The following is a 21,473-nucleotide window of genomic DNA, read 5'->3' as shown; positions in this document are numbered from 1 at the left end:
CAGTAGTCTAATGGCTTGGGGGTAGAAGCTGTTCAGCAGCTTGGGGGTAGAAGCTGTTCAGCAGTCTGATGGCTTGGGGGTAGAAGCTGTTCAGTAGTCTAATGGCTTGGGGGTAGAAGCTGTTCAGGAGTCTGATGGCTTAGGGGTAGAAGCTGTTCATCAGTCTGATGGCTTGGGGGTAGAAGCTGTTCAACAGTCTAATGGCTCGGGGGTAGAAGCTGTTCAGCAGTCTAATGGTTTGGGGGTAGAAGCTGTTCAGGAGTCTGATGGTTTAGGGGTAGAAGCTGTTCAACAGTCTAATGGCTCGGGGGTAGAAGCTGTTCAGCAGTCTAATGGTTTGGGGGTAGAAGCTGTTCAGGAGTCTGATGGTTTAGGGGTAGAAGCTGTTCAGCAGTCTAATGGCTTGGGGGTAGAAGCTGTTCAGCAGTCTAATGGCTTGGGGGGAGAAGCTGTTCAGCAGTCTAATGGCTTGGGGGTAGAAGCTGTTCAGCAGTCTAATGGCTCGGGGGTAGAAGCTGTTCAGCAGTCTGATGGCTTGGGGGTAGAAGCTGTTCAGCAGTCTAATGGGGGTAGAAGCTGTTCAGCAGTCTGATGGCTTGGGGGTAGAAGCTGTACAGCAGTCTGATGGCTTGGGGGTAGAAACTGTTCAGCAGTCTGATGGCTTGGGGTAGAAGCTGTTCAGGAGTCTGATGGCTTGGGGTAGAAGCTGTTCATCAGTCTGATGGCTTGGGGGTAGAAGCTGTTCATTAGTCTAATGGCTTGGGGGTAGAAGCTGTTCAGTAGTCTAATGGCTTGGGGGGAGAAGCTGTTCAGCAGTCTGATGGCTTGGGGGTAGAAGCTGTTCAGCAGCTTGGGGGTAGAAGCTGTTCAGCAGTCTGATGGCTTGGGGGTAGAAGCTGTTCAGTAGTCTAATGGCTTGGGGGTAGAAGCTGTTCAGGAGTCTGATGGCTTAGGGGTAGAAGCTGTTCATCAGTCTGATGGCTTGGGGGTAGAAGCTGTTCAACAGTCTAATGGCTCGGGGGTAGAAGCTGTTCAGCAGTCTAATGGTTTGGGGGTAGAAGCTGTTCAGGAGTCTGATGGTTTAGGGGTAGAAGCTGTTCAACAGTCTAATGGCTCGGGGGTAGAAGCTGTTCAGCAGTCTAATGGTTTGGGGGTAGAAGCTGTTCAGGAGTCTGATGGTTTAGGGGTAGAAGCTGTTCAGCAGTCTAATGGCTTGGGGGTAGAAGCTGTTCAGCAGTCTAATGGCTTGGGGGGAGAAGCTGTTCAGCAGTCTAATGGCTTGGGGGTAGAAGCTGTTCAGCAGTCTAATGGCTCGGGGGTAGAAGCTGTTCAGCAGTCTAATGGTTTAGGGGTAGAAGCTGTTCAGCAGTCTTATGGCTTGGGGGTAGAAGCTGTTCAGGACTCTGATGGCTTGGGGGAGAAGCTGTTCAGCAGTCTAATGGCTTGGGGGAGAAGCTGTTCAGCAGTCTAATGGTTTGGGGGTAGAAGCTGTTCAGGACTCTGATGGCTTGGGGGTAGAAGCTGTTCAGCAGTCTAATGACTTGGGGGTAGAAGCTGTTCAGCAGTCTAATGGCTTGGGGGTAGAAGCTGTTCAGCAGCTTGGGGGTAGAAGCTGTTCAGCAGTCTAATGGTTTTGGGGGTAGAAGCTGTTCAGCAGTCTAATGACTTAGGGGTAGAAGCTGTTCAGCAGTCTGATGGCTTGGGGGTAGAAGCTGTTCAGCAGTCTGATGGCTTGGGGGTAGAAGCTGTTCAGCAGTCAAATGGATTGGGGGTAGAAGCTGTTCAGCAGTCTAATGACTTAGGGGTAGAAGCTGTTCAGCAGTCTAATGACTTGGGGGTAGAAGCTGTTCAGCAGTCTAATGGCTTGGGGGTAGAAGCTGTTCAGCAGTCTGATGGTCCTGCAGTAGCAGAGAGAAAAGTCAGTGACTCGGGTGGCTGAAGTCTTTGACAATCATCAGCACAGGTGGCCGTCTGTGTCTTCTATAAACAAGCAATGGAACATGGAGGTGTGACCGTGTGGTAACACTAACCCTATAAAGATGTGTATGGAACATGGAGGTGTGACCGTGTGGTAACACTAACCCTATAAAGATGTGTATGGAACATGGAGGTGTGACCGTGTGGTAACACTAACCCTATAAAGATGTGTATGGAACATGGAGGTATGACCGCGTGGTAACACGTCAGTAATATAATATCGTCAATAGGCGCTAAAGCAGTTAGCCCCGTTTTAATCGACGCTAGCTAACACATTATCCAACAACGTCCTCGTTAGCCCCGTTTTAATCGACGCTAGCTAACACATTATCCAACAACGTCCTCTTTCAGGTCATCTGGTTCGGCCGTTGGAAGCCAACGACGCCACACCCAAGAAGATTCGAGCAATACAGTTCCTCGCCAGGATAAATGACGGTGACAAACTCGGTGAGACTTTTGAGTTAAACATGAAGTAACTTCCTAGCTCGCTACATTACAACACTATGTAACAGTATGAGCTAATATTCATTCCCCGTTGAAAATCAGAGACATCTGAAATGACCCCAAGTGCCACAATCTGTCGTTCCTTATCGCTAGCTAGCTGTGTCTTTTTTGAAATCAAGTCTGAGATCACTGACACCGTTGTTCTCTTGCCATTCGCAGACTTCTCGTTTGACTCTCAGGAGGACCTCACGCCGCTGGAATCTGCTCTGAGCGTATTGGACAGCATCCGCGAGGAGTCGCCGGTTCCCCAGAAAGACGTGGACAGAGTACAGAAGTCTATCAGAGAGATGGTGAGATCTGTCCACACGGTGTATCATCACTGAACGGTCCCCCCTGTTGAAACCATCAACACGGTTATGATTTTCATGTCCAACATTATAAGATGACACCGTGTACTGTGGTCAACACTAGTGTGCATTGTAGTGAATTGCACAACTTTTTGCCCGTTCATGTCTTCCCCTTCTCATTCTGGTGTAATTGTCTGTTCATATCTTTGTCCCTTCATGTCTTCTCATTCTGGTGTAATTGTCCCTTCATGTCTTCGTCTTCTCATTCTGGTGTAATTGTCCCTTCATGTCTTCCCCTTCTCATTCTGGTGTAATTGTCTGTTCATATCTTTGTCCCTTCATGTCTTCTCATTCTGGTGTAATTGTCCCTTCATGTCTTCGTCTTCTCATTCTGGTGTAATTGTCCCTTCATGTCTTCGTCTTCTCATTCTGGTGTAATTGTCCCTTCATGTCTTCCCCTTCTCATTCTGGTGTAATTGTCCCTTCATGTCTTCGTCTTCTCATTCTGGTGTAATTGTCCCTTCATGTCTTCTCATTCTGGTGTAATTGTCCCTTCATGTCTTCGTCTTCTCATTCTGGTGTAATTGTCCCTTCATGTCTTCGTCTTCTCATTCTGGTGTAATTGTCCCTTCATGTCTTCCCCTTCTCATTCTGGTGTAATTGTCTGTTCATATCTTTGTCCCTTCATGTCTTCTCATTCTGGTGTAATTGTCCCTTCATGTCTTCGTCTTCTCATTCTGGTGTAATTGTCCCTTCATGTCTTCCCCTTCTCATTCTGGTGTAATTGTCTGTTCATATCTTTGTCCCTTCATGTCTTCTCATTCTGGTGTAATTGTCCCTTCATGTCTTCGTCTTCTCATTCTGGTGTAATTGTCCCTTCATGTCTTCGTCTTCTCATTCTGGTGTAATTGTCCCTTCATGTCTTCCCCTTCTCATTCTGGTGTAATTGTCCCTTCATGTCTTCGTCTTCTCATTCTGGTGTAATTGTCCCTTCATGTCTTCTCATTCTGGTGTAATTGTCCCTTCATGTCTTCGTCTTCTCATTCTGGTGTAATTGTCCCTTCATGTCTTCGTCTTCTCATTCTGGTGTAATTGTCCCTTCATGTCTTCCCCTTCTCATTCTGGTGTAATTGTCCCTTCATGTCTTCGTCTTCTCATTCTGGTGTAATTGTCCCTTCATGTCTTCTCATTCTGGTGTAATTGTCCCTTCATGTCTTCTCGTTCTGGTGTAATTGTCCGTTCATGTCTTCCCCTTCTCATTCTGGTGTAATTGTCCGTTCATGTCTTCCCCTTCTCATTCTGGTGTAATTGTCCCTTCATGTCTTCCCCTTCTCATTCTGGTGTAATTGTCCCTTCATGTCTTCCCCTTCTCATTCTGGTGTAATTGTCCCTTCATGTCTTCGTCTTCTCATTCTGGTGTAATTGTCCCTTCATGTCTTCGTCTTCTCATTCTGGTGTAATTGTCCCTTCATGTCTTCTCATTCTGGTGTAATTGTCCCTTCATGTCTTCGTCTTCTCATTCTGGTGTAATTGTCCCTTCATGTCTTCGTCTTCTCATTCTGGTGTAATTGTCCCTTCATGTCTTCGTCTTCTCATTCTGGTGTAATTGTCCCTTCATGTCTTCTCATTCTGGTGTAATTGTCCCTTCATGTCTTCTCGTTCTGGTGTAATTGTCCGTTCATGTCTTCCCCTTCTCATTCTGGTGTAATTGTCCGTTCATGTCTTCCCCTTCTCATTCTGGTGTAATTGCCCGTTCATGTCTTCCCCTTCTCATTCTGGTGTAATTGTCCCTTCATGTCTTCCCCTTCTCATTCTGGTGTAATTGTCCCTTCATGTCTTCCCCTTCTCATTCTGGTGTAATTGTCCCTTCATGTCTTCCCCTTCTCATTCTGGTGTAATTGTCCCTTCATGTCTTCCCCTTCTCATTCTGGTGTAATTGTCCCTTCATGTCTTCCCCTTCTCATTCTGGTGTAATTGTCCCTTCATGTCTTCCCCTTCTCATTCTGGTGTAATTGTCCCTTCATGTCTTCCCCTTCTCATTCTGGTGTAATTGCCCCGTTCGTGTCTTCTCATTCTGGTGTAATTGCCCGTTCGTGTCTTCTCATTCTGGTGTAATTGCCCCGTTCGTGTCTTCTCATTCTGGTGTAATTGCCCCGTTCGTGTCTTCTCATTCTGGTGTAATTGCCCCGTTCGTGTCTTCTCATTCTGGTGTAATTGCCCGTTCGTGTCTTCTCATTCTGGTGTAATTGCCCCGTTCGTGTCTTCTCATTCTGGTGTAATTGCCCGTTCGTGTCTTCTCATTCTGGTGTAATTGTATGTTGCCATGTTGTGCATTCTGCCGTCATTATAACGGTGAACCTGGTTGTGTTCTTCTCTGTAGTTGGTGATCGTGTGCCTTAAGAACCAGGCCTTTGACAAAGCCAAGGAGGTTTTGGTGAAGTACTTCCCAAAAAGCAACGTTGGAAAGGTGAGCTAACTCATAACTCCTAAAGAGACGATGACAACTATACGAACAGTACTAAGAGACATTTAGCCTGTCTTTTAACCTGAGGAACAGGACAGAGACATTTAGACCCATCTGTCTTTTAACCTGAGGAACAGGACAGAGACATTTAGACCCGTCTGTCTTTTAACCTGAGGAACAGGACAGAGACATTTAGTCTGTCTTTTAACCTGAGGAACAGGACAGAGACATTTAGACCCATCTGTCTTTTAACCTGAGGAACAGGACAGAGACATTTAGACCCGTCTGTCTTTTAACCTGAGGAACAGGACAGAGACATTTAGACCCATCTGTCTTTTAAAACAGGACAGAGACATTTAGACCCGTCTGTCTTTTAACCTGAGGAACAGGACAGAGACATTTAGACCCATCTGTCTTTTAAAACAGGACAGAGACATTTAGACCCGTCTGTCTTTTAACCTGAGGAACAGGACAGAGACATTTAGACCCATCTGTCTTTTAAAACAGGACAGAGACATTTAGACCCGTCTGTCTTTTAACCTGAGGAACAGGACAGAGACATTTAGACCCATCTGTCTTTTAAAACAGGACAGAGACATTTAGACCCGTCTGTCTTTTAACCTGAGGAACAGGACAGAGACATTTAGACCCGTCTGTCTTTTAAAACAGGACAGAGACATTTAGACCCATCTGTCTTTTAACCTGAGGAACAGGAGAGACATTTAGACCCGTCTGTCTTTTAACCTGAGGAACAGGACAGAGACATTTAGACCCATCTGTCTTTTAAAACAGGACAGAGACATTTAGACCCGTCTGTCTTTTAACCTGAGGAACAGGAGAGACATTTAGACCCATCTGTCTTTTAACCTGAGGAACAGGACAGAGACATTTAGTCCCGTCTGTCTTTTAACCTGAGGAACAGGACAGAGACATTTAGTCTGTCTTTTAACCTGAGGAACAGGACAGAGACATTTAGTCTGTCTTTTAACCTGAGGAACAGGACAGAGACATTTAGACCCATCTGTCTTTTAAAACAGGACAGAGACATTTAGACCCATCTGTCTTTTAACCTGAGGAACAGGACAGAGACATTTAGACCCGTCTGTCTTTTAACCTGAGGAACAGGACAGAGACATTTAGACCCATCTGTCTTTTAACCTGAGGAACAGGACAGAGACATTTAGACCCATCTGTCTTTTAAAACAGGACAGAGACATTTAGACCCGTCTGTCTTTTAACCTGAGCAACAGGACAGAGACATTTAGACCCATCTGTCTTTTAACCTGAGGAACAGGACAGAGACATTTAGACCCATCTGTCTTTTAACCTGAGGAACAGGACAGAGACATTTAGACCCATCTGTCTTTTAACCTGAGGAACAGGACAGGGGGGGTAATGTCTCCAGGGGCTGATGCGGGGGGGGGGGGGGGGGGGTTAATGTCTCCAGGGGCTCATGCGGGGGGGGGGGGGCTAATGTCTCCAGGGGCTCATGCGGGGGGGGGGGGGGGGGGGGGGGGGCGCTAATGTCTCCAGGGGCTCATGCGGGGGGGGGTTAATGTCTCCAGGGGCTGATGCGGGGGGTTAATGTCACCAGGGGCTGTTGCGGGGGGGTTAATGTCTCCAGGGGCTGATGCGGGGGGCAATGTGTCCTCCAGAAAGCGATCTTCCTGGGGCTGGTCAACAAGAGGAGCAGTGAGCATTCAGTCCTGCAGCAGGTCACCTACCAGCAGTTTAAACAGGAGATGCTGCTGTTCTGTGAGAGCCTGTTCCCCTACTCTCATCCTTTCCTGTCCAGGGTACGTATGTTCCCCTACTCTCATCCTTTCCTGTCCAGGGTACGTATGTTCCCCTACTCTCATCCTTTCCTGTCCAGGGTACGTATGTTCCCCTACTCTCATCCTTTCCTGTCCAGGGTACGTATGTGTTCCCTCAGCAGGAGTCTGCCTGTTCCCAAGTATCACCCCTTTCCATATGTCTCCCTAACCCACTGTTCCTATCCTGAGGAGATCTGTCTCCCTAACCCACTGTTCCTAACCTGAGGAGATCTGTCTCCCTAACCCACTGTTCCTAACCTGAACTGAGGAGATCTGCCTCCCTAACCCACTGTTCCTAACCTGAGGAGATCTGTCTCCCTAACCCACTGTTCCTAACCTGAACTGAGGAGATCTGCCTCCCTAACCCACTGTTCCTAACCTGAGGAGATCTGTCTCCCTAACCCACTGTTCCTGAACTGAGGAGATCTGTCTCCCTAACCCACTGTTCCTAACCTGAGGAGATCTGTCTCCCTAACCCACTGTTCCTAACCTGAGGAGATCTGTCTCCCTAACCCACTGTTCCTAACCTGAACTGAGGAGATCTGCCTCCCTAACCCACTGTTCCTAACCTGAGGAGATCTGTCTCCCTAACCCACTGTTCCTAACCTGAGGAGATCTGTCTCCCTAACCCACTGTTCCTAACCTGAGGAGATCTGTCTCCCTAACCCACTGTTCCTAACCTGAGGAGATCTGTCTCCCTAACCCACTGTTCCTAACCTGAACTGAGGAGATCTGCCTCCCTAACCCACTGTTCCTAACCTGAGGAGATCTGTCTCCCTAACCCACTGTTCCTAACCTGAGGAGATCTGTCTCCCTAACCCACTGTTCCTAACCTGAGGAGATCTGTCTCCCTAACCCACTGTTCCTAACCTGAACTGAGGAGATCTGTCTCCCTAACCCACTGTTCCTAACCTGAGGAGATCTGTCTCCCTAACCCACTGTTCCTAACCTGAGGAGATCTGTCTCCCTAACCCACTGTTCCTAACCTGAACTGAGGAGATCTGCCTCCCTAACCCACTGTTCCTACCCTGAGGAGATCTGCCTCCCTAACCCACTGTTTCTAACCTGAGGAGATCTGTCTCCCTAACCCACTGTTCCTAACCTGAGGAGATCTGTCTCCCTAACCCACTGTTCCTACCCTGAGATCTGTCTCCCTAACCCACTGTTCCTAACCTGACCTGAGGAGATCTGTCTCCCTAACCCACTGTTCCTAACCTGGGGAGATCTGTCTCCCTAACCCACTGTTCCTATCCTGAGGAGATCTGTCTCCCTAACCCACTGTTCCTAACCTGAGGAGATCTGTCTCCCTAACCCACTGTTCCTAACCTGACCTGAGGAGATCTTTCTCCCTAACCCACTGTTCCTAACCTGAGGAGATCTGTCTCCCTAACCCACTGTTCCTATCCTGAGGAGATCTGTCTCCCTAACCCACTGTTCCTAACCTGAGGAGATCTCTCTCCCTAACCCACTGATCCTAACCTGACCTGAGGAGATCTGTCTCCCTAACCCACTGTTCCTATCCTGAGGAGATCTGTCTCCCTAACCCACTGCTCCTAACCTGACCTGAGGAGATCTGTCTCCCTAACCCACTGTTCCTAACCTGAGGAGATCTGTCTCCCTAACCCACTGCTCCTAACCTGACCTGAGGAGATCGTCTCCCTAACCCACTGTTCCTAACCTGAGGAGATCTGTCTCCCTAACCCACTGTTCCTAACCTGAGGAGATCTGTCTCCCTAACCCACTGTTCCTAACCTGAGGAGATCTGTCTCCCTAACCCACTGTTCCTAACCTGAGGAGATCTGTCTCCCTAACCCACTGTTCCTAACCTGAGGAGATCTGTCTCCCTAACCCACTGTTCCTAACCTGAACTGAGGAGATCTGCCTCCCTAACCCACTGTTCCTACCCTGAGGAGATCTGCCTCCCTAACCCACTGTTCCTAACCTGAGGAGATCTGTCTCCCTAACCCACTGTTCCTAACCTGAGGAGATCTGTCTCCCTAACCCACTGTTCCTAACCTGAGGAGATCTGTCTCCCTAACCCACTGTTCCTAACCTGAGGAGATCTGTCTCCCTAACCCACTGTTCCTAACCTGAGGAGATCTGTCTCCCTAACCCACTGTTCCTAACCTGAGGAGATCTGTCTCCCTAACCCACTGTTCCTAACCTGGGGAGATCTGTCTCCCTAACCCACTGTTCCTAACCTGAACTGAGGAGATCTGCCTCCCTAACCCACTGTTCCTAACCTGAGGAGATCTGTCTCCCTAACCCACTGTTCCTAACCTGAGGAGATCTGTCTCCCTAACCCACTGTTTCTAACCTGAGGAGATCTGTCTCCCTAACCCACTGTTCCTAACCTGAGGAGATCTGTCTCCCTAACCCACTGTTCCTAACCTGAGGAGATCTGTCTCCCTAACCCACTGTTCCTACCCTGAGGAGATCTGTCTCCCTAACCCACTGTTCCTAACCTGAGGAGATCTGTCTCCCTAACCCACTGTTCCTAACCTGAGGAGATCTGTCTCCCTAACCCACTGTTCCTAACCTGAGGAGATCTGCCTCCCTAACCCACTGTTCCTAACCTGAGGAGATCTGTCTCCCTAACCCACTGTTCCTAACCTGAGGAGATCTGTCTCCCTAACCCACTGTTCCTAACCTGAGGAGATCTGTCTCCCTAACCCACTGTTTCTAACCTGAGGAGATCTGTCTCCCTAACCCACTGTTCCTAACCTGAGGAGATCTGTCTCCCTAACCCACTGTTCCTAACCTGAGGAGATCTGTCTCCCTAACCCACTGTTCCTACCCTGAGGAGATCTGTCTCCCTAACCCACTGTTCCTAACCTGAACTGAGGAGATCTGTCTCCCTAACCCACTGTTCCTAACCTGAGGAGATCTGTCTCCCTAACCCACTGTTCCTAACCTGAGGAGATCTGTCTCCCTAACCCACTGTTCCTAACCTGAGGAGATCTGTCTCCCTAACCCACTGTTCCTAACCTGAGGAGATCTGTCTCCCTAACCCACTGTTCCTAACCTGAGGAGATCTGTCTCCCTAACCCACTGCTCCTAACCTGAGGAGATCTGTCTCCCTAACCCACTGTTCCTAACCTGAGGAGATCTGTCTCCCTAACCCACTGTTCCTAACCTGTCTGTGTGATTACCAGGCTGCCAGACAGCTGATGGTGAAGAGACAGGAAGCAGGACAGGATGCAGAGGAAGGAGACTGTCCCTCAGACACTCAGCCAGAGGACCACCTTGTTCCAGCCACAGAGGAGAAGGCATCCAGACACAAACCCAGGTAGCCTCATTGATCCGATATCTATCAATCTATTAAATACATGTATTTTAGAAAGCACTTTTAGCTCAGTTATTGTGACTGTTACGCACGCCTCTGAGAAGAGGGAACGCAACTCCCTGCTACAACTCAACTCCCCGTGAAGTGAAAGAGGTATGAACTGTAGGTGGAGGTAAAGAGGTATGGGACTGTAGGCGGAGGTAAAGAGGTATGGGACTGTAGGCGGAGGTAAAGAGGTATGGGACTGTAGGTGCGAATAAGGATGACAAAAGTCAGAATTTACCGTTTACTATGATTTATTTCCTACACGGTAATATGGGGAAAAGGGGCTGGACGGAACCAAAGGAAAGAAAGTAAATATCAAAGTTCCCCCTCTCCTATCTAACCTGCCTACCCACTACTTACCTAACTTAGCACCGCCTGGTGCCCTAACCAAAATACAGGGGGTGGTCCGCCCAGGTCTTACCTAGTGTGTACCTAGTCTCTACCTCACAACAAATCTGAGAAAACTAACTCAGGTCACTAAAGAAGCCCTGACAAAGCAACAAACACAGAACATAGCAAAGCTGCTACCAACAACAACTAACACATTACATACCACACTTTCTGTTAAACAACCAACACTATATCATAATCTAATTCTCCAGCAAGGATCTCAGCCTGCCTATCATCTCTCCCTCTCTCTCTAATGATTTCTCTCCTGAACAGAACACTGGCTTTTATATCTTCAGGTGGCAATAGTTATTAGAGTCAGCTGCTTTCTCGACGAGGTCAGCTCTCCAATCATCAATTAGCCATTGAGTCAACCAATCAGCTGGTTGGGGAGGCTTCCAGGAAGCCATCTCCTGAAACACACACACTCAAATACAACACAGAAAACTGGGGAAACGTAGCAGTGACAACATGTCTTCCAGTTACCGAGCCTGGACTCTAAAGGTCATTGGGCCTGGACTCTAAAGGTCATTGGGCCTGGACTCTAAAGGTCATTGGGCCCCACAGTGTGTGGATATACAGGGGACTCTAAAGGTCATTGAGCCTGGACTCTAAAGGTCATTGGGCCCCACAGTGTGTGGATATACAGGGGACTCTAAAGGTCAATGGGCCTGGACTCTAAAGGTCATTGAGCCTGGACTCTAAAGGTCATTGGGCCCCACAGTGTGTGGATATACAGGGGACTCTAAAGGTCAATGGGCCTGGACTCTAAAGGTCATTGAGCCTGGACTCTAAAGGTCATTGGGCCCCACAGTGTGTGGATAAACAGGGGGCTCCACCAGTATTGGGCCCCACAGTGTGTGGATATACAGGGGGCTCCACCATTATTGGGCCCCACCACCACCACCACCACCACAGTGTGTGGATATACAGGGGGCTCCACCAGTATTGGGCCCCACAGTGTGTGGATATACAGGGGGCTCCACCAGTATTGGGCCCCCACAGTGTGTGGATATACAGGGGGCTCCCCCAGTATTGGGCCCCACAGTGTTTGGATATACAGGGGGCTCCACCAGTATTGGGCCCCACAGTGTGTGGATATACAGGGGGCTCCACCAGTATTGGGCCCCACAGTGTGTGGATATACAGGGGGCTCCACCAGTATTGGGCCCCACAGTGTGTGGATATACAGGGGGCCCCACCACCACAGTGTGTGGATATACAGGGGGCTCCACCAGTATTGGGCCCCACAGTGTGTGGATATACAGGGGGCTCCACCAGTATTGGGCCCCACAGTGTGTGGATATACAGGGGGCTCCACCAGTATTGGGCCCCACAGTGTGTGGATATACAGGGGGCTCCACCAGTATTGGGCCCCCACAGTGTGTGGATATACAGGGGGCTCCACCAGTATTGGGCCCCCACAGTGTGTGGATATACAGGGGGCTCCACCAGTATTGGGCCCCACAGTGTGTGGATATACAGGGGGCCCCACCACCACAGTGTGTGGATATACAGGGGGCTCCACCAGTATTGGGCCCCACAGTGTGTGGATATACAGGGGGCTCCAACAGTATTGGGCCCCACAGTGTGTGGATATACAGGGGGCTCCAACAGTATTGGGCCCCACAGTGTGTGGATATACAGGGGGCTCCACCAGTATTGGGCCCCACAGTGTGTGGATATACAGGGGGCTCCCCCAGTATTGGGCCCCACAGTGTGTGGATATACAGGGGGCTCCACCAGTATTGGGCCCCACAGTGTCTGGATATACAGGGGACTCCACCAGTATTGGGCCCCACCACCACCACCACCACCACAGTGTTTGGATATACAGGGGGCTCCAACAGTATTGGGCCCCACAGTGTGTGGATATACAGGGGGCTCCACCAGTATTGGGCCCCACAGTGTGTGGATATACAGGGGGCTCCCCCAGTATTGGGCCCCACAGTGTGTGGATATACAGGGGGCTCCCCCAGTATTGGGCCCCACAGTGTTTGGATATACAGGGGGCTCCACCAGTATTGGCCCCACAGTGTGTGGATATACAGGGGACCCCCCCCAGTATTGGGCCCCACAGTGTGTGGATATACAGATATATCCTCCACCGAATCTCTCTCCCTCCAGTCCTCCCAGTCTAAACTGCCTCCCTCTCTCTCTCTCCCTCCAGTCCTCCCAGTCTAAACTGCCTCTCTCTCTCTCCCTCCAGTCCTCCCAGTCTAAACTGCCTCTCTCTCTTTCCCTCCAGTCCTCCCAGTCTAAACTGCCTCTCTCTCTCCCTCCAGTCCTCCCAGTCTAAACTGCCTCCCTCTCTCTCTCTCCCTCCAGTCCTCCCAGTCTAAACTGCCTCCCTCTCTCTCTCTCCCTCCAGTCCTCCCAGTCTAAACTGCCTCTCTCTCTCCCTCCAGTCCTCCCAGTCTAAACTGCCTCTCTCTCTCTCCCTCCAGTCCTCCCAGTCTAAACTGCCTCCCTCTCTCTCTCTCCCTCCAGTCCTCCCAGTCTAAACTGCCTCCCTCCCTCTCTCTCTCCCTCCAGTCCTCCCAGTCTAAACTGCCTCCCTCTCTCTCTCTCCAGTCCTCCCAGTCTAAACTGCCTCCCTCTCTCTCTCCCTCCAGTCCTCCCAGTCTAAACTGCCTCCCTCTCTCTCTCTCTCCCTCCAGTCCTCCCAGTCTAAACTGCCTCTCTCTCTCCCTCCAGTCCTCCCAGTCTAAACTGCCTCTCTCTCTCTCCCTCCAGTCCTCCCAGTCTAAACTGCCTCTCTCTCTCTCTCCCTCCAGTCCTCCCAGTCTAAACTGCCTCCCTCTCTCTCTCCCTCCAGTCCTCCCAGTCTAAACTGCCTCCCCCTCTCTCTCCCTCCAGTCCTCCCAGTCTAAACTGCCTCTCTCTCTCTCCCTCCAGTCCTCCCAGTCTAAACTGCCTCCCTCTCTCTCTCTCCCTCCAGTCCTCCCAGTCTAAACTGTCTCCCTCCTCTCTCTCTCTCCCTCCAGTCCTCCCAGTCTAAACTGCCTCCCTCTCTCTCTCTCCCTCCAGTCCTCCCAGTCTAAACTGCCTCCCTCTCTCTCTCTCCCTCCAGTCCTCCCAGTCTAAACTGCCTCCCTCCCTCTCTCTCTCCCTCCAGTCCTCCCAGTCTAAACTGCCTCTCTCTCTCTCCCTCCAGTCCTCCCAGTCTAAACTGCCTCTCTCTCTCTCTCCCTCCAGTCCTCCCAGTCTAAACTGCCTCCCCCTCTCTCTCCCCCCAGTCCTCCCAGTCTAAACTGCCTCCCTCTCTCTCTCCCTCCAGTCCTCCCAGTCTAAACTGCCTCCCTCTCTCTCTCTCTCCCTCCAGTCCTCCCAGTCTAAACTGCCTCTCTCTCTCTCCCTCCAGTCCTCCCAGTCTAAACTGCCTCTCTCTCTCTCTCCCTCCAGTCCTCCCAGTCTAAACTGCCTCCCTCTCTCTCTCTCTCCCTCCAGTCCTCCCAGTCTAAACTGCCTCTCTCTCTCTCCCTCCAGTCCTCCCAGTCTAAACTGCCTCTCTCTCTCTCTCCCTCCAGTCCTCCCAGTCTAAACTGCCTCCCTCTCTCTCTCTCTCCCTCCAGTCCTCCCAGTCTAAACTGCCTCCCTCTCTCTCTCTCTCCCTCCAGTCCTCCCAGTCTAAACTGCCTCTCTCTCTCCCTCCAGTCCTCCCAGTCTAAACTGCCTCTCTCTCTCTCCCTCCAGTCCTCCCAGTCTAAACTGCCTCTCTCTCTCTCTCCCTCCAGTCCTCCCAGTCTAAACTGCCTCCCCCTCTCTCTCCCCCCAGTCCTCCCAGTCTAAACTGCCTCCCTCTCTCTCTCCCTCCAGTCCTCCCAGTCTAAACTGCCTCCCTCTCTCTCTCTCTCCCTCCAGTCCTCCCAGTCTAAACTGCCTCTCTCTCTCTCCCTCCAGTCCTCCCAGTCTAAACTGCCTCTCTCTCTCTCTCCCTCCAGTCCTCCCAGTCTAAACTGCCTCCCCCTCTCTCTCCCCCCAGTCCTCCCAGTCTAAACTGCCTCCCTCTCTCTCTCCCTCCAGTCCTCCCAGTCTAAACTGCCTCTCTCTCTCCCTCCAGTCCTCCCAGTCTAAACTGCCTCCCTCTCTCTCTCTCCCTCCAGTCCTCCCAGTCTAAACTGCCTCTCTCTCTCCCTCCAGTCCTCCCAGTCTAAACTGCCTCCCTCTCTCTCTCTCCCTCCAGTCCTCCCAGTCTAAACTGCCTCTCTCTCTTTCCCTCCAGTCCTCCCAGTCTAAACTGCCTCCCTCTCTCTCTCTCCCTCCAGTCCTCCCAGTCTAAACTGCCTCTCTCTCTTTCCCTCCAGTCCTCCCAGTCTAAACTGCCTCTCTCTCTCCCTCCCTCCAGTCCTCCCAGTCTAAACTGCCTCCCTCCCTCTCTCTACCTCCAGTCCTCCCAGTCTAAACTGCCCCTCCCTCCCTCTCTCTCCCTCCAGTCCTCCCAGTCTAAACTGCCTCCCTCTCTCTCTCTCCCTCCAGTCCTCCCAGTCTAAACTGTCTCCCTCCTCTCTCTCTCTCCCTCCAGTCCTCCCAGTCTAAACTGCCTCCCTCTCTCTCTCTCCCTCCAGTCCTCCCAGTCTAAACTGCCTCCCTCTCTCTCTCTCCCTCCAGTCCTCCCAGTCTAAACTGCCTCCCTCCCTCTCTCTCTCCCTCCAGTCCTCCCAGTCTAAACTGACTCCCTCTCTCTCCCTCCAGTCCTCCCAGTCTAAACTGACTCCCTCTCTCTCCCTCCAGTCCTCCCAGTCTAAACTGACTCCCTCTCTCTCTCTCCCTCCAGTCCTCCCAGTCTAAACTGCCTCTGTCTCTCCCTCCAGTCCTCCCAGTCTAAACTGCCTCTCTATCACTCCCTCCAGTCCTCCCAGTCTAAACTCCCTCCTCCCTCTCTCTCCCTCCAGTCCTCCCAGTCTAAACTGCCTCCCTCTCTCTCTCCCTCCAGTCCTCCCAGTCTAAACTGCCTCTCTCTCTCCCTCCAGTCCTCCCAGTCTAAACTGCCTCTCTCTCTCCCTCCAGTCCTCCCAGTCTAAACTGCCTCTCTCTCTCCCTCCAGTCCTCCCAGTCTAAACTCCCTCCTCCCTCTCTCTCCCTCCAGTCCTCCCAGTCTAAACTGCCTCCCTCTCTCTCCCTCCAGTCCTCCCAGTCTAAACTGCCTCCCTCTCTCTCTCCCTCCAGTCCTCCCAGTCTAAACTGCCTCCCCCTCTCTCTCCCTCCAGTCCTCCCAGTCTAAACTGCCTCTCTCTCTCTCCCTCCAGTCCTCCCAGTCTAAACTGCCTCTCTCTCTCTCCCTCCAGTCCTTCCAGTCTAAACTGCCTCCCTCTCTCTCCCTCCAGTCCTCCTCCTGGTGGCGTCCTGCTGACCCGCTGCCAGCTGATGGCCGTTTATACAGCCCTGGCCGAGGAGCTGAGGGAGCCCATGACCTTTGCGGAGCTGGAGGAGGAAGTGGAAATGGAGGTGATGGAGGAGAATGCAGGAAAAGGAGTTGCAGTTATGGACCAAGAGGAACCTCTCCTGCACCTCTCCGAAAGCCCCAGGTTGTCAATCATATCACTAGCCTGCTGCTTCCTGTCCTCTGGTAGCCTGGGTACCAGTCGTACCACTACCCTCCTGTTCTCTGTTAGCCTGGGTACCAGTCGTATCACTACCCTGCTGCTTCCTGTCCTATGGTAGTCTGGGTACCAGTCGTATCACTACCCTGCTGCTGCTTCCTGTCCTATGGTAGCCTGGGTACCAGTCGTATCACTACCCTGCTGCTTCCTGTCCTATGGTAGCCTGGGTACCAGTCGTATCACTACCCTGCTGCTTCCTGTCCTATGGTAGCCTGGGTACCAGTCGTATCACTACCCTGCTGCTTCCTGTCCTATGGTAGCCTGGGTACCAGTCGTATCACTACCCTGCTGTCCTATGGTAGTCTGGGTACCAGTCGTATCACTACCCTGCTGCTTCCTGTCCTATGGTAGCCTGGGTACCAGTCGTATCACTACCCTGCTGCTTCCTGTCCTATGGTAGTCTGGGTACCAGTCGTATCACTACCCTGCTGCTTCCTGTCCTATGGTAACCTGGGTACCAGTCGTATCACTACCCTGCTGCTTCCTGTCCTATGGTAGCCTGGGTACCAGTCGTATCACTACCCTGCTGCTTCCTGTCCTATGGTAGCCTGGGTACCAGTCGTATCACTACCCTGCTGCTTCCTGTCCTATGGTAGCCTGGGTACCAGTCGTATCACTACCCTGCTGCTGCTTCCTGTCCTATGGTAGCCTGGGTACCAGTCGTATCACTACCCTGCTGCTGCTTCCTGTCCTATGGTAGCCTGGGTACCAGTCGTATCACTACCCTGCTGCTGCTTCCTGTCCTATGGTAGCCTGGGTACCAGTCGTATCACTACCCTGCTGCTTCCTGTCCTATGGTAGCCTGGGAACCAGTCGTATCACTACCCTGCTGCTTCCTGTCCTATGGTAGCCTGGGTACCAGTCGTATCACTACCCTGCTGCTTCCTGTCCTATGGTAGCCTGGGTACCGGTCGTATCACTACCCTCCTGTCCTATGGTAGCCTGGGTACCAGTCGTATCACTACCCTGCTGCTTCCTGTCCTATGGTAGCCTGGGTACCGGTCGTATCACTACCCTGCTGTCCTATGGTAGCCTGGGTACCAGTCGTATCACTACCCTGCTGCTTCCTGTCCTATGGTAGCCTGGGTACCAGTCGTATCACTACCCTGCTGCTTCCTGTCCTATGGTAGCCTGGGTACCAGTCGTATCACTACCCTGCTGCTTCCTGTCCTATGGTAGCCTGGGTACCAGTCGTATCACTACCCTGCTGCTTCCTGTCCTATGGTAGCCTGGGTACCAGTCGTATCACTACCCTCCTGTCCTATGGTAGCCTGGGTACCAGTCGTATCACTACCCTGCTGTCCTATGGTAGCCTGGGTACCAGTCGTATCACTACCCTGCTGTCCTATGGTAGCCTGGGTACCAGTCGTATCACTACCCTGCTGTCCTATGGTAGCCTGGGTACCAGTCGTATCACTACCCTGCTGCTTCCTGTCCTATGGTAGCCTGGGTACCAGTCGTATCACTACCCTGCTGTCCTATGGTAGCCTGGTTTCCAGTCGTATCACTACCCTGCTGCTTCCTGTCCTCTGGTAGCCTGGGTACCAGTCCTATCACTACCCTGCTGTCCTATGGTAGCCTGGTTTCCAGTCGTATCACTACCCTGCTGCTTCCTGTCCTCTGGTAGCCTGGGTACCAGTCGTATCACTACCCTGCTGTCCTGTGGTAGCCTGGGTACCAGTCGTATCACTACCCTGCTGCTGCTTCCTGTCCTATGGTAGCCTGGGAACCAGCCTGTCTGTCTATCGTTCCACTCCTTGTCATCCCCAACAGAGTGGATTTCTCCAGGCTGGTTCTATGGACTGTTCTGCTCCCCAGTTTGTCTCTGGTTTTAATGTTGTTGATATTGTTCCTTGTCTCCGCTGTTTGTCTGTCTCTTTTCATTGTTAATGTGTATTGGGAGTGACCCCTGGTGATTCTGACTTGACCCCAGGCAGGGCTCAGACGCTGTGTTGGAGCAGGAAGTCCCCAGGTCCCAGAGAGACTCCGACAGTCCAATGGAGGCGTCCCCTGCTGACCTGGTTCCCCCAGCAGACCTGGCACCAGGTCCCCAGTGGAAGAGCAGAGGCTGGCCTCATACCATAGCCAGGCTGGTTATGGAGCCAGACAGCCAGGTGAGAGAAGCAGCAGGCTGGTTATGGAGCCCAGACAGCCAGGTGAGAGAAGCAGCAGGCTGGTTATGGAGCCAGACAGCCAGGTGAGAGAAGCAGCAGGCTGGTTATGGAGCCAGACAGCCAGGTGAGAGAAGCAGCAGGCTGGTTAAGGAGCCAGACAGCCAGGTGAGAGAAGCAGCAGGCTGGTTATGGAGCCAGACAGCCAGGTGAGAGAAGCAGCAGGCTGGTTATGGAGCCAGACAGCTAGGTGAGAGAGAGAGAAGCAGCAGGCTGGTTATGGAGCCAGACAGCCAGGTGAGAGAAGCAGCAGGCTGGTTATGGAGCCAGACAGCCAGGTGAGAGAAGCAGCAGGCTGGTTATGGAGCCCAGACAGCCAGGTGAGAGAAGCAGCAGGCTGGTTATGGAGCCAGACAGCCAGGTGAGAGAGAGAAGCAGCAGGCTGGTTATGGAGCCAGACAGCCAGGTGAGAGAGAGAAGCAGCAGGCTGGTTATGGAGCCAGACAGCCAGGTGAGAGAGAGAAGCAGCAGGCTGGTTATGGAGCCAGACAGCCAGGTGAGAGAAGCAGCAGGCTGGTTATGGAGCCAGACAGCCAGGTGAGAGAAGCAGCAGGCTGGTTAAGGAGCCAGACAGCCAGGTGAGAGAAGCAGCAGGCTGGTTATGGAGCCAGACAGCCAGGTGAGAGAAGCAGCAGGCTGGTTAAGGAGCCCAGACAGCCAGGTGAGAGAAGCAGCAGGCTGGTTATGGAGCCAGACAGCCAGGTGAGAGAGAGAAGCAGCAGGCTGGTTATGGAGCCAGACAGCCAGGTGAGAGAAGCAGCAGGCTGGTTATGGAGCCAGACAGCCAGGTGAGAGAAGCAGCTATCTGGTTATGGAGCCAGACAGCCAGGTGAGAGAAGCAGCAGGCTGGTTATGGAGCCAGACAGCCAGGTGAGAGAAGCAGCAGGCTGGTTATGGAGCCAGACAGCCAGGTGAGAGAAGCAGCAGGCTGGTTATGGAGCCAGACAGCCAGGTGAGAGAGAGCAGCAGGCTGGTTATGGAGCCAGACAGCCAGGTGAGAGAAGCAGCAGGCTGGTTATGGAGCCCAGACATCCAGGTGAGAGAAGCAGCAGGCTGGTTATGGAGCCAGACAGCCAGGTGAGAGAAGCAGCAGGCTGGTTATGGAGCCAGACAGCCAGGTGAGAGAAGCAGCAGGCTGGTTATGGAGCCAGACAGCCAGGTGAGAGAAGCAGCAGGCTGGTTATGGAGCCAGACAGCCAGGTGAGAGAAGCAGCAGGCTGGTTAAGGAGCCCAGACAGCCAGGTGAGAGAAGCAGCAGGCTGGTTATGGAGCCAGACAGAGTTGTTAATGAATCACTTGGTGGATTGATAATGGTGAGTGAAGTGAGCAGGAGGAATAGGGGTTTAATGGAGTCATTATTCATGGATTGAATTTGAACAAACTGCTTGAATTGCCTCATTTAACCTGGTGTGTAGGATTCATTACCTCATATTTTAACCCTGGTGTGTAGGATTCATTACCTCATATTTTAACCCTGGTTTTTAGGATTCATTACCTCATATTATAACCCTGGTGTTTAGGATTCATTACCTCATATTATAACCCTGGTGTGTAGGATTCATTACCTCATATTATAACCCTGGTGTGTAGGATTCATTACCTCATATTCTAACCCTGGTGTGTAGGATTCATTACCTCATATTATAACCCTGGTGTGTAGGATTCATTACCTCATATTTTAACCCTGGTGTGTAGGATTCATTACCTCATATTTTAACCCTGGTGTTTAGGATTCATTACCTCATATTATAACCCTGGTGTGTAGGATTCATTACCTCATATTATAACCCTGGTGTGTAGGATTCATTACCTCATATTATAACCCTGGTGTGTAGGATTCATTACCTCATATTTTAACCCTGGTGTGTAGGATTCATTACCTCATATTCTAACCCTGGTGTGTAGGATTCATTACCTCATATTTTAACCCTGGTGTGTAGGATTCATTACCTCATATTATAACCCTGGTGTGTAGGATTCATTACCTCATATTTTAACCCTGGTGTTTAGGATTCATTACCTCATATTATAACCCTGGTGTGTAGGATTCATTACCTCATATTTTAACCCTGGTGTGTAGGATTCATTACCTCATATTCTAACCCTGGTGTGTAGGATTCATTACCTCATATTTTAACCCTGGTGTGTAGGATTCATTAACTCATATTTTAACCCTGGTGTGTAGGATTCATTACCTCATATTTTAACCCTGGTGTTTAGGATTCATTACCTCATATTATAACCCTGGTGTGTAGGATTCATTACCTCATATTTTAACCCTGGTGTGTAGGATTCATTACCTCATATTTTAACCCTGGTGTGTAGGATTCATTACCTCATATTTTAACCCTGGTGTGTAGGATTCATTACCTCATATTCTAACCCTGGTGTGTAGGATTCATTACCTTATATTCTAACCCTGGTGTGTAGGATTCATTAACTCATATTCTAACCCTGGTGTGTAGGATTCATTACCTCATATTTTAACCCTGGTGTGTAGGATTCATTACCTCATATTCTAACCCTGGTGTGTAGGATTCATTACCTCATATTTTAACCCTGGTGTGTAGGATTCATTACCTCATATTATAACCCTGGTGTGTAGGATTCATTACCTCATATTTTAACCCTGGTGTTTAGGATTCATTACCTCATATTATAACCCTGGTGTGTAGGATTCATTACCTCATATTTTAACCCTGGTGTTTAGGATTCATTACCTCATATTTTAACCCTGGTGTGTAGGATTCATTACCTCATATTCTAACCCTGGTGTGTAGGATTCATTACCTTATATTCTAACCCTGGTGTGTAGGATTCATTACCTCATATTCTAACCCTGGTGTGTAGGATTCATTACCTCATATTCTAACCCTGGTGTGTAGGATTCATTACCTCATATTTTAACCCTGGTGTGTAGGATTCATTACCTCAT

At 50.8% G+C, this 21,473-nt stretch overlaps 1 protein-coding gene across 4 annotated transcripts in view; it reads left to right on the top strand.

Annotated features, from left to right (window-relative positions):
* The window catches only part of terfa (telomeric repeat binding factor a), a 37,679-nt gene that overhangs the window by 3,207 nt on the left and 12,999 nt on the right, over nt 1-21,473 (top strand). For 2 of the 4 annotated variants that reach the window (XR_008759333.1, XM_055921812.1), the window contains exons 2-8: nt 2,329-2,424; nt 2,641-2,771; nt 5,149-5,235; nt 6,888-7,028; nt 10,202-10,335; nt 16,092-16,292; nt 18,301-18,481. Coding sequence is in view for 3 of the 4 variants with exons in the window: in XM_055921812.1 (XP_055777787.1) it covers nt 2,329-2,424; nt 2,641-2,771; nt 5,149-5,235; nt 6,888-7,028; nt 10,202-10,335; nt 16,092-16,292; nt 18,301-18,481 (971 nt within the window). In the remaining variant the exon portion in view is untranslated. The remainder of the gene's footprint in view (nt 1-2,328; nt 2,425-2,640; nt 2,772-5,148; nt 5,236-6,887; nt 7,029-10,201; nt 10,336-16,091; nt 16,293-18,300; nt 18,482-21,473) is intronic. The other 2 variants (XM_055921814.1, XM_055921813.1) reach the window with 2 other exon arrangements.

This window comes from Salvelinus fontinalis, chromosome 4, assembly GCF_029448725.1.
Source record: "Salvelinus fontinalis isolate EN_2023a chromosome 4, ASM2944872v1, whole genome shotgun sequence".
NCBI classification, from domain to species: Eukaryota; Metazoa; Chordata; class Actinopteri; order Salmoniformes; family Salmonidae; genus Salvelinus; species Salvelinus fontinalis.
Note: the sequence above shows the minus strand (reverse complement) of the source record. Positions and strands in the feature narration are given on the sequence as shown.